This window comes from Marmota flaviventris, chromosome 7, assembly GCF_047511675.1.
Source record: "Marmota flaviventris isolate mMarFla1 chromosome 7, mMarFla1.hap1, whole genome shotgun sequence".
Lineage (NCBI taxonomy): Eukaryota > Metazoa > Chordata > Mammalia > Rodentia > Sciuridae > Marmota > Marmota flaviventris.
This window is the reverse complement of record NC_092504.1, coordinates 94025858-94039208: the sequence shown is the minus strand read 5'-3', so window position 1 is coordinate 94039208 and position 13351 is coordinate 94025858. Positions and strand designations below refer to the sequence as shown.

The window sequence follows — 13351 nt, the reverse complement described above, 5'->3', positions numbered from 1 at the left end:
GAATGTAATTTTTGTTTATTTAATTTATGCATATTTACATTTAGCAATTTGGACAGAGCAGACTTTTCCAAGAAACGTGAAAAATTAGAAAACACAGATCCCTACTGTGATCTATAGAGAATTTCTCCATTTATCAATTCAACCTGTACAGATTATACTTCCTCCAAACAAAGATACAAAAACTAAAGGAGGTGTGAAGATATTGGCAAATGCCAACAATTAAAAATAAAGGTAAAAAATTACAACAGTAAGAGAAATACTTAGGATCAAATTTAATAAAATAAGTAAAAGGATTGTAGAATAAAAACCTGTAACACTGTATTGAGAGAGAGATAAATTATAGAAGACATCTAAAAGCCAGTTAGTATATGAAAAAGTGTTCAGCATCTTTAGTCATTAGGGAAAGGCAAATCAAAACAACACGACATATATTCATCAGAGTGGCTAAAATTAAAAGCACCAGTAAATACGAAGTGTTGGTGAGGAAGGATGTGGAGCCACCAGAATTTTCTCAATTTGCTGATATGAATGTAAAATGGTAAAACTCATTTGGAAATCAGTCTAGCAAATTCTAATCAAGGTAATATACATTTCCCTATGTCTTAGCAACTCCATTTAGTGAGTACACAGGCAGAAACATTTGTCAAAAGTAACCGAACTGTATACTTCCACGAGATACATATAGCGCTTGTAGAATATATCTCAATAAAATTGATAAAAATCTAAAACAAAGACAAAAATGTTATCACCAAGTTTATAGTGCTAAATCTTACCATTTCAATATTTTCCTTTAGGTCAGTCTTTAGTTGTTCCTTTTCTGCTGTAATACTTTCCAACATTTGTTGGAGTTCATTTTTCTCCTGTATTAAAGAACAGATCATTTTCTGTTGCTCAGTCACATCACTATCCTTAAGGTCTCCAATTAATGCCTGGTTTGTTTTAGCTTCCAAATTCTGTTTCTTATTCATGTCTCCTACCTAAAATAGAAATACATTAAAGAAGATTTTTTAAAATTTGTTCTAATTAGTTATACATGACAGTAGAATGTATTTTGACAAATCATACATAAATGGAACATAATTTCTCATTTGTCTGGTTGTACATAATGTAGTTACACAGGTCGTGTAATCATATATGCACTTAGGGTACTAATGCCCCATTCATTCTATTATCATTCTTACCCCAATGCCTCTTCCCCTTCCTTCACTCCCCTCTTTCTAGTCCAAAATATCTCTATCCCCCTCCTCTCCCCACTGTGAATTAGCATCCACATAACAGAGAAAACATTTGGCTCTTGGTTCTTTGGATTGACTTATTTGGCTTAGCATAATATTCTCCAGTTCCATCCATTTAGCAGCAAATGCCATAATTTCATTTTTCTTTAAGGTTGAATAATATTACATTGTGTATATATACCACAGGTTTTTTAAACCTTTATTTTATTTATTTATTTTTACGTTGTGCTGAGGATTGAACCCAGAGCATTGCACATGGTAGGCGAGTGCTCTACCACTGAGCCACAAACCCAGCTCCTATATACCACAGTTTTAAAGAAGAATTTCTTAAGTAGTCAATAACAATCACTTTAATATTAAACAAACACCTAACTATCATGTTTTATTATGTACCAGGCATTGCTCTCATATTTTAACACGTTTAACTTTTACTACAACTTTGAGGTAGATATTATTAATATCTGCATTTGACTGATGAGAAAGTTGGATTATAGAGGGGTAAAGTCACTTACTCAAGGTGATACAAAGAGAGGAATAGCCAGACTCAAGGGTCTAGCTCCAGAGCTTGTGAATTTTGACCTGTTCACTGATGAGAACTATCTGGACAACTATAAATATTATAATTATTTTCATGTATAATATTTTAACCTGACTTTATGTATATTCACTTACTTCAAACCAATTATAAAATTAAAAGACAAATCCCTTTCCTTTCTATATATTTTCCATAAATATTGCATAACTTTCACACTAGAAGTATTTTTTCTTCTAAAGAAGGAAGAAGCAACTTTAAACTTAATCCCTTTATTTTTCCCCATCTGAGTCATCTCTAGCTCTTACTTCTAGTAAAGCTTCATTTTTCAGAACTGTTTACTTACAAAAATCATAAGTTTTATTATAAGCAGAGAACAAAATTTTGATAGAAGCTCATCTCTTTTTGTAAAAGCGTGATACATCTTTTCTCAATGTGTTTTTACATTCTGCATGTTATAATAATTTATTAATGCATAAATAAGTCATAACCAAATGTAACCTAATGTATGAACTTTTTGGTAAAGGAAAACAAAGACTGACACTACAATTGTTTGTATGAAATTAGGGAACCATTCAGCTTCATATTGACCACACTCTACAAGTTTCTATAATATCTCTAATCACATAGCTGGTACGTTTAATTCATACGGATATGGTCTGTAAAAGAATACAAAGCAGACTGAAATAATCTTTTGTAATGATACTCAAAGTACATTTCAAATCTGAACTCACTCTAGAAAGTATTTCAGCTACTCCAGTTGGTTGTAAGTACAATCTAATAGACCTAATTATTAAAAAAAAAAAAATGTCATTTATATGAGATGAAGTTCACTAATTCCAAAATTTAAAATTTCTCTTGAGATCAACTAAAGAAAACTAGATTTCCAGAAAGAGACACAAACAGGATTGAAAATGATTCCTTTAAGTGGATTTAGGATAGACCTATCACAGGAGCCTTCTGGTTCCCAGGTAAACAGAGTGCACCTGGGAATCCCCAGACTCATTCATTATTATATTGTTAATTCCAACATGAACATGATACCATAAAGCACAGGAAGCAAAAGTAAAAATAGATACATTTGAGTACATCAAAATTAAAAATCTCCTTAGAGAATAGTATAGTGGTTGAAATAAGAACTTTTACATAGAACACTTGAAGACTGCAGTAGTTAATATTTTGGTTGCTTTTTTTCCCCCCTTTCCCCTCACATCCTCTTATATGTAATTTTGTATAACAATCAGGGTATCCTTCCATTTCCATGCAATTCCCCTTCTCTCTCCCACCTCTCGTCCCTGTTTAATGGTAATCTTCTTCTGATGCTCTTCCTCCCTGCTCTGTTTTGAGTTGCCCTCCTTATATCAAAGAAGACATTCAGCATTTTTTTTTTTTTTTAGGGATTGGCTAGTTTCACTTAGCATAATCTGCTCTAATGCTATCCATTTTCCTGCAAATGCCATGATTTTGTTATTTTTTAGTGCTGAGTAATATTCCATTGTGAATAAATGCCACATTTTTTTTTTTTTATCCATTCATCTATTGAAGGGCATCTAGGTTGGTTCCACAGTCTAGCTATTGTGAATTGTGCTGCTATGAACATCCATGTAGCTGTATCCCTATAGTACGCTCTTTTTAGGTCTTTGGGGAATAGTCTGAGAAGGGGAAGGGAGAGAAATGAATTACAGTAGATGGGGTAGAGAGAGAAGATGGGAGGGGAGGGGAGGAGAGGGAGGATAGGAAGGGGATAGGAAAGGCAGCAAAATACAACAGACACTAGGATGGCAGTATGTATAAACTTGGATGTGTAACCAATGTGATCCTGCAATCTGTACACATGGTAAAAATGGGAGTTTATAACCCACTTGAATCAAATGTATAAAATATGTTAAGAGCATTGTAATGTTTTCAACAACCAATAAAAAATAAATAAAATAAATAAAATAAAATATTATTTTATTGGAAAAAAAATATTTGATTTTGGAAATTATCTGACTTTGTTCCCCTTTTCCTTCTAATGGCTGCTGATTTTGCTCTTGATCATTTTATACTGCCCTATGTGAGCCCTACATATGTAATTTTATTGTCAGCGGTCTCAAGTCCAATCTTCTACATTGATAGAGTATATGCTGTTAATTAATAAAATTTATTTCTTATCTTCCCTCTGGAAAAAAAAAAATTTTTGGTTGCTAAGTGGAATAAGCCAATCCCCCAAAACCAAAGGCTAAATGTTTTTTCTGATATGCAGATACTAATTCTCAATAAGCAGGGGTACAGAGTTACTTTAGGTAGAGGGGAGTGGGTATGGGAGTAGGAAGGATAATAGAATGAACCAGACAGTATTATACTATGTACATATATGATTACATGACTGATGTGAATCTACATCATGTTCAACCAGAGAATGAGAAATCTATTTATGTATGATGTGTCAAAGTGCACTCTAGTGTCATTCATAACTAATTAGAACAAATTTAAAAAATAAAAGAATGAAATATAATAATGAAAGATTATTAAAAATTTCTGTTGATAATATATATCTTAAAGGTATTATGAGGAAAGTAGAAATCTAAAGTAAATCAAACCCTTGTATAAAATTATAGACAATCCTTTCTGTAACAGATTAAACTGAACTCTAAGCAAGTTTAGTATAGAGAATTCGGAGATAAACTATTTCAGTTATAATAGTCAATCCTCCTTCTTAGCGTTCAGAAGTTCTTTTAAAGATATTTAAAATACATCAAATCTCAGAAAATATCAGCTCTTCAAAGTTTGAACCAATACTTTTTTTGCCCTTTGCTTTTCAAATTGTAAGGGAAGTTATTTCAAAGAGAGAGTAGAGTCTTATAAAATTGAGTTATTACCATTGTGAATAACAAATAAAATTGAAATTACCATTACATATTAGGTGTTGGGAGGTCAAAGAGAAAATCTGAAATTAAATAACCTGTACCTTTTGCTGAAATTCATCTTTAGTTTTTCCTAGGTTTTCTTCTAAAAGTGAGTTCCCAGAAGTTTCCTCAGAAATTTTCATTTTTAGTGTATTAATTGTTTCTTGGTGTTGTTTCAAAGACTCGAGAGCACTTCGTAATTGTTCTTGTGAATCTATGTTCTTGTTGAAGAAACAGAAAACAATTTCCATTTTATAGTGACCGTTTAATCATAGATAAGCCGTCTTATCAATGATGGCTCCTGTACCATGTTTGAAGAGGCTCCAATATTTGTAAAGTTTAATCTAATCATTCAAAGCCTTACCAGATTTATAGTGTCTTGAATATCACTTTTGAGTTGGTCTCTCTCAATCTGCAGGCTCTCCTGGAGTTGTTTTAGGTCATCTTTTTCTCGGGTTAAGGTTTTCACTTCTTCTAAGGCTTTCTGAAGTTTCTCAGTAATCAGTGTTGTCTCCTTTTCTACAGCTTGCAGCCTAGAATCTCTGCTTTCTAATTGTTCCTTCAGTTGTTCCATTTCATTTAACCTTTCTTGACCCTCAGTTGTTTTCTGCTGAAGCTCTTGAGTTTTGTGAGAAAGCTTTAAAATAAGAAAAAGTAAATGTGACATAGTAAAAGCAGAGTTTTCTGTAGAAGATAGAAATCAAACTCAAGAAGATTGAAGACCATGTCTTTGGATATCATTTTGTACTAACCTCAGTCTTCAAAGCATCCAAACTTAAACCAAGATTCTCTGCTTCTTTAGAAAGATTTCCTATTTCCTGATTCATTCTCTCATTCTCTTCAAGGACCATTTTATATTTTTGCTCACATTCTATATGAAGGGTTTTAAAATCTTCAAATTCTTGCTCAGTGCTTTTATAATTCAACTGGGTAGTTGTTAGGTCATCTTTAGTTTTTTCAATTTCTTCCAGTAAACCTTGAATTCTACTCTCCTTCTGAGCTACTTCAGAAAACAATTTGTCTCTTTCTGATGTTATTATAGAGAGCTCTTCAGATTTTTCATGGATCTATGGAAAAAATTTAGGGATGTTAGCAATGTATGATCTGCTGAATCAATTTTCAGGAAAACAAGTTTTCCTCTGGGGGAGGGGATCATTTAAATCAAGCAAAAATTTGACTAGGGAAAGGCAATATTCTTACTGTTACTTCTCTACCCTGGCTTGTTTAAGTTTACATTTAATGTTTTGTTCACTAACGTCTTTGGGTTCTAGTAAGGATTGCATGGAGAAGGTCAACTAGTAGAAACAAGTAGGGTGTATCTTAATGTCCTTAGCTGTCATTCTAAAGTATTATGTGGCAGCAGGCATTTTATGGTTTTTCTCAGAATTTGACCTCTTTAAAAAAAAAAAAGGCTTTGAATGTAGCTCAGATTTCTAAAAGTTCAATCTATTTATAATTTAAATGATGTTTTATTATTAAAAATATCTAAAAAGCATCATTAAAGTAACTAAGTAACCCACATCCAGTTCATGGATAGTTTAATAATTGTGAAAATAAGCTAGGAAGGAGATGAGAAGGTGGAAGGAGACTAAAGGAGAAACAAAGGAGAGAAGGTAATATAGCATGGTGGCTACATTCATGGCAGATTTCTGTCACTCAACTATTAGTTTGAGAACTATTTTTTTTTGGATGAAAAGTAGCACCCTCTTTTGTACTTCTTCACCAAAAGGTTGCGAAGTGGTAGTGACTACTTTTTGAAAGCTTATAGAATAACTAAAGAAAACGTTCCTAAGGGATGAGGAAGCCCAGAGTCAGCCCAGCCCAGACGGGAGGAGGAAGCCCGGCATTGCCCCGCGTGCTAGTCCGGAGGAAGCCCATCAACCCTTAAAAACATCAAAGGGGTTGTGGCTACCAGCACAGTTCTGCGGCTGATCCAGGTACCAGGTTTCCAACTCCCCCACCCTTAGCTGCGATAACTCAAAAAATTTCCCACAAGCTTTTGACGGTTCTAGCTATCAACGCAAAACAACAACTGTACTGGCACCTGGTTTCCACCTCAGAGACTAGAGTAGGGAAGATACAGGTGGAACCTCATGTCCTTTCACACTGGCTACATCCACCACCCTGAACACAGAGGCTCAAGCTAGGAATAGACAACGCCACCTACTGGAAGCAAGGAAAAGAGTGTTCTGAGAGACTTTTTTTTTTTTTATCTCTCTTTTCTTCTCTCTCTTTCACAACCTCAACATATGTGAAAGCAAGAACTGTGCATGAACAACTGAATCACCAAAATAACATAATATAGAGGAATTGCATTTACCCCACCTTCCCCCATTTTTTTCTTTATATCTATCTTACTTTCTTTTTCCTTCTCTCTTATTTCTCTTTTCTTCCTTGTTATTTTTTTTTTCTTTTCTTCATTCGTATTCCTTCTTCCCACTTTCAACCTCCTAACTTTTGCTTTCTATACATAGGGTAACTATCTAAATACAGATAGGAGGTTAAGTCTATACATTCTTCCATAAATTACCAGTCTATTGGTTAGAGTTCTCCAAATTTGCTAAGTTTGTTTAACCTCATACCCACACTCCTTTCCTTCTAAGTATAACATCCTTCGTCTGAAATTACGTTTTCTATATGCCACCAGATATGGTATGCCATTTATGAAACTAATGACTATATTCTTAAATAATATTTAAAACCAATATCTGTAGACTTAGAATTTAACTATAAATGTATTAATAATGGAAACTTGTGCTTAGATGATGTACTGTTGATAATGAGAACTGTTAACATTGTCTTTCTCCGCAAAAGAGGGATTTTGGAGCTATACAAGAACAATATAAATATATAAGGGGAAAACCATTAACACAACAGTTTCACAAAGCTAGAAAAAAACATGAGCAGTATAAAAAGATAAGGAAAGAAAGGACCACAAACAATACAGGTCAATTCAACATTAGAAGAGGTAATATCTGCAGCTGATGGAATGTCAGATAAAGAGTTCAGGATATACATGCTTCAGTGATCTGGAGTCTCAAGGAAGACATTATACAGCAAATTCAGACAATGAAAGATCACTTTGACAACGAATTGCATAAACAAATCCAAGAAGCAAAAGATCAACTCTATAGGGAAATAGAGGATATAAAAAACAAACAAACAGAAATCCTGGAAAAACAGGAAACAATAAACCAAATTAAAAACTCAAATGAGAGTATTACCAGCAGAGTAGAACACTTAGAAGATAGAACTTCAGACAACGAAGACAAAGTTTTTCAACTTGAAAAGAACATAGACAGCTCAGCGAGAATGTTTAGAAATCATGAGCAGAACATCCAAGAATTATGGGATAACATAAAGAAACCAAACTTAAGAGTTATTGGGATACAAGAGGGTATAGAGGTTCAATCCAAAGGAATGAGCAATCTATTCAATGAAATAATACTAGAAAACTTCCCAGACTTAAAGAATGAAAAAGAAATCCAAATACTAGAAGCCTACAGGACACTGAATGTACAAAATCATAAGAGATCCTCACCAAGACACATAATAATGAAGATGCCCAACATACAGAATAAGAAGAGAATGTTAAAAGCCACAAGAGAGAGGAAGCAGATTACATTTAGGGGTAAACCAATCAGGATAAGAGCTGATCTTTCAACACAGACTCTGAAAGCTAGAAGATCCTGGAACAATATATTTCAAACGCTGAAAGAAAAAGGGTTCCTACCAAGAATCATGTATCCAGCGAAATTAAGCTTCAGGATGGAAGATGAAATAAAAATCTTCCATGATAAACAAAAGTTAAAAGGATTTGCAGCTAGAAAACCAGGTCTTCAAAACATCCTTGGCAAAACATTACAGAAAGAGGAAATGAAAAATAACATTGAAAACCAACAGCGGGAGGTAGTACAGTAAAGGAAAAACTAATAGAGAAAAAACAAATCATGTTAAGTAACATACATAATCAAATATGGCTGGAAGTACAAACCATATCTCAATAGTAACACTAAATGTTAATGGCTTAAATGCACCAATCAAAAGACAAAGGCTAGTAGAATGGATTAAAAAAAAAGATCCAACAATATGCTACCTACAGGAGACTCAATCTGATAGGAAAAGACATACACAGACTGAAGGTGAAAGGTTGGGAAAAATCATACCACTCATATGGACCCCGGAAGCAGGCAGGGGTATCCATAGTGGTATCAACTAAAATAGACTTCAAGCCAAAGTTAATCAAAAGGGATAAACAAGGACACTACATACTGCTCAAGGGAACCATACACAAACAAGACTTAACGATCATTAATATATATGCCCCAAACAATGGTGCAGCTACGTTCATCAAACAAACTTTTCTCAAGTTCAAGAGTCAAATAGACAACAATACAATAATCACAGGAGATTTTAACACAACTCTCTCACCACTGGACAGATCTTCCAAACAAAAGTTGAATAAAGAAACCATAGAGCTCAATAATACAATTAATAACTTAGACTTAATTGATATATACAGAGTATACCACCCAACATCAAGCAGATACACTTTCTTCTCAGCAGCACATGGATCCTTCTCAAAAATAGACCATATATTATGTCACAGGGCAAATCTTAGCAATTACAAAGGAGTAGAGATACTACCATGCATTTTATCTGATCATAATGGAATGAAATTGGAAATCAATAATAAAATGAGAAAGGAAAAATGCTACACCACAGAGAGAATAAACAATATGCTACTGAATGAACAAAGGGTTACAGAAGACATCAAAGAGGAAATTAAAAAATTCTTAGAGGTAAATGAAAACTCAGACACAACATATTGAAATCTCTGGGACACTATGAAAGCAGTACTAAGAGGAAAATTCATTTCATGGAGTTCATTCCTTAAAAGAAGGAAAAACCAACAAAAAAATGACCCCACACTACACCTCGAAGCCTTAGAAAAAGAAGAACAAATCAGCAGCAAATATAGTAGAAGGCAAGAAATAATTAAAATCAGATCTGGAATCAATGAAATCGAAATAAAAGAAACAATTGAAAAAACTGACAAAACTAAAAGTTGGTTCTTTGAAAAAATAAATAAGATGATAGACCACTAGCCACGCTAACAAAGAGAAGAAGAGAGAGAACCCAAATTACTAGCTTACGGGATGAAAAAGGCAACATCACAACAGACAATTCAGAAATACAGAAGATAATTAGAAATTATTTTGAAACCCTATACTCTAATAAAATAGAGGATAGTGAAGGCATCGATAAATTCCTGAAGGCATATGAGCTACCCAGATTGAGTCAGGATGATATAAACAACCTAAACAGACCAATATTAAGTGAGGAAATAGAAGAAGCCATCAAAAGACTACCAACCAAGAAAAGCCCAGGTCCAGACGGATGTACAGCAGAGTTTTACAAGAAGTTTAAAGAAGAACTAATACCAATACTCTACAATCTATTTCAGGAGATAGAAACAGAGGGAGTACTTCCAAATTCATTCTATGAGGCCAATATCACCCTGATTCCCAAACCAGATAAAGACACCTCAAAGAAAGAAAACTCAGACCAATATCCCTAATGAATTTAGATGCAAAAATCCTCAATAAAATTCTGGCAAATCGGATACAAAAACATATCAAAAAGATCGTGCACCATGACTAAGTGGGATTCATCCCTGGGATGCAAGGCTGGTTCAATATACGGAAATCAATAAATGTAATTCACCACATCAATAGACTTAAAGAATAAGAACCATATGATCATCTGGATAGATGCTGAAAAAGCATTCGACAAAATACAGCATCCCTTTATGTTCAAAACTCTACAAAAATTAGGGATAACAGGAAATTACCTCAAAATGGTAAAAGCTATATACGCTAAGCCTCAGGCCAGCATCATTCTAAATGGAGAAAAATTGAAGGCATTCCCTTTAAAATCTGGAACAAGACAGGGATGCCCTCTCTCAGAGACACTAGCCAGAGCAATTAGACAGACGAAAGAAATCAAAGGCATAAATATAGGAAAAAAAGAACTTAAATTAGCACTATTTGCCGATGACATGATCCTATACCTAGCAGACCCCCCAAAAAATTCAACCAAGAAACTTCTAGAACTAGTAAATGAATTCAGCAAAGTGTCAGGATATAAAATCAATACCAATAAATCAAAAGCATTCCTGTATATCAGTGACAAATTCTTGAAATGGAAATGAGGACAACTACTCCATTCACAATATACTCAAAAAAAAAAAAAATACCTGGGAATCAACAAAAGAGGTGAAAGAGCTACACAATGAAAACTACAGAACCCTGAAGAAAAAATAGAAGAAGACCTTAGAAGATGGAAGGATTTACCTTGCTCATGTATTGGTAGAATTAATATTATTAAGATGGCCATACTACCAAAAGCACTTTACAGATTCAATGCAATTCCCATTAAAATCCCAATGACATTCCTTGCAGAAATAGAAAAAGCAATCATGAAATTCTTCTGGAAAAACAAGAGACCCAGAATAGCTAAAGTAATTCTAAGCAGGAAGAGTGAAATTGGTGGTATCACGATTCCAGATTCTAAACTATACTATAGAGCAATAGTAACAAAAACAGCATAGTACTGGCACCAAAACAGGCTGGTAGACCAATGGTACAAAATAGAGGACACAGAGACAAATCCACAAAATTAAAACTACCTTATATTAGACAAAGGTGCTAAAACCATGCAATGGAGAAAGGATAGCATCTTCAACAAATGGTACTGGGAGAACTGGAAATCCATATGCAACAAAATGAAATTGAATCCCTTTCTCTCACCATGCAAAAAAGTCAACTCAAAATGGATCAAGGAGCTAGGAATCAGAACAGAGAGACTGTGTCTAATAGAAGATAAAGTTGGTCCTAATCATCATCACGTGGGGGCAGGCCCCAAATTTCTTAATAAGACACCTATAGCACAAGAGTTAAAATCAAGAATCAACAAATGGGACAAATTCAAACTAAAAAGTTTTTTCTCAGCAAGAGAAATAATATGTGAGGTGAATAGGGAGCTAACATCCTGGGAACAAATTTTTACCCCTCAAACATCAGATAGAGCTCTAATCGCTAGAGTATACAAAGAACTCAAAAAGTTAAACAACAAAAAAGAAAATAACCCAATCAACAAATGGGCCAAGAACTTGAACAGAAACTTCTCAGAAGAGGATATACATCAATCAACAAATACATGAAAAAATGCTCACCATCTCTAGCAATCAGAGAAATGCAAATTAAAACTACTCTAAGATACCATCTCACTCCAATAAGAATGGCAGCCATTATGAAGTCAAACAACAATGAGTGCTGGCGAGGATGCGGGGGAAAAAGGTACACTCACACATTGCTGGTGGGACTGCAAATTGGTGCATCCAATTTGGAAAGCAGTATGGAGATTCCTTAGAAAGCATGGGAATGGAACCACCACTTGACCAAGCTACTTCCCTTCTCGGTCTATTCCCTAAAGACGTAAAAAGAGCATACTACACGGACACTGCTACATCAATGTTCATAGCAGCATAATTCACAATAGCAAGACTGTGGAACCAACCTAGAAGCCCTTCAATAGATTAAAAAAATGTGGCATTTATACACAATGGAATATTACTGAGCACTAAAAAATAATAAAATCATGGCATTTGCAAGCAAATGGATGGCATTAGAGCCGATTATGCTAAGTGAAGTTAGCCAATCCCTAAAAAACAAATGCCAAATGTCTTCTCTGATATAAGGGGGGTGACTCAAAATGGGATAGGGAGGAAGAGCATGAGAAGAAGATTACCACTAAATAGAGAAGAGAGGTGGGAGGGAAAAAGAGGGAGAAGGGGAGTTGCACGGAAGATGGAAGGAGAACCTCATTGTTATACAGAATACATATATGAGGTTGTGATGAGAAAAAGAAAAAAAAAAAGTGTGTCACATTAGACTGGACAGAGAGAAAGAATGGGAGAGGTGGGGAAGAGTAGGGAGGATAGGAAGGGCAGCAGAATAGAATAGACAATATGATTGAGGTATGCACATTCCATGTATGAATTATATATCAAAATGCATTCTACTGTCATGTATGAGTAAAAAATAAATAAATAAATAAAAATTTCATAAAAAAAAAAAAAAAAGAAATCTGCCCTTGGCGGCAATTCTCAACACTTTTTGTGGTCAAGAAACCAAACAATCTCAATGTTAATTAGAGTATTAGATTTTCAAATAAAGTTATTTATTTTTGGTTTTGAAAAAAAAAAAGTAAATAAATAAATTAAAAAAAAAAAAAAAAAAAAGAAAATGTTCCTAAGGTTCTTTAGTATGAAGTTTGCCATAAAGTAAGCACTCAAATTCTTGTTATTTTAAATTGTTTTTTAGCTGTCAATGAACCTTTAGTTTACTTATTTATTTGTGGTGCTAAGGATTGAACCCAGTGCCTCACGCATGCAAGGCAAGTGGTCTACCATTGAACCACAATCTCAGCCCTTGTTATTATTATTATTTTTTTTCAGAAAAGTAGAAAGGGAAAAGTTGGTAGGCTGTGGACTTAAGAATCATTTCCTAGTCTAAAAGATTTATACTGATTCATAAAGCTTTATTAGTGGTGCGTCTTTATCTCGTTGCTTTTCTTTTTAAATAGACATGCAAATCTAAATATTTATTTATTTTTAAAAATTTAAATTTGTT

General features: G+C 34.0%; 1 protein-coding gene across 1 annotated transcript in view; it reads right to left on the bottom strand.

Moving 5' to 3' along the window:
- Cenpe (centromere protein E) overlaps nucleotides 1–13351 on the bottom strand; it is an 82173-nt gene that overhangs the window by 34363 nt on the left and 34459 nt on the right. The window contains exons 22-24 of the mRNA XM_071614846.1: nucleotides 5020–5292; nucleotides 4718–4876; nucleotides 774–977 (exon numbers count right to left, since the gene is read on the bottom strand). Of these exons, the coding sequence (XP_071470947.1) occupies nucleotides 774–977; nucleotides 4718–4876; nucleotides 5020–5292 (636 nt within the window). The remainder of the gene's footprint in view (nucleotides 1–773; nucleotides 978–4717; nucleotides 4877–5019; nucleotides 5293–13351) is intronic.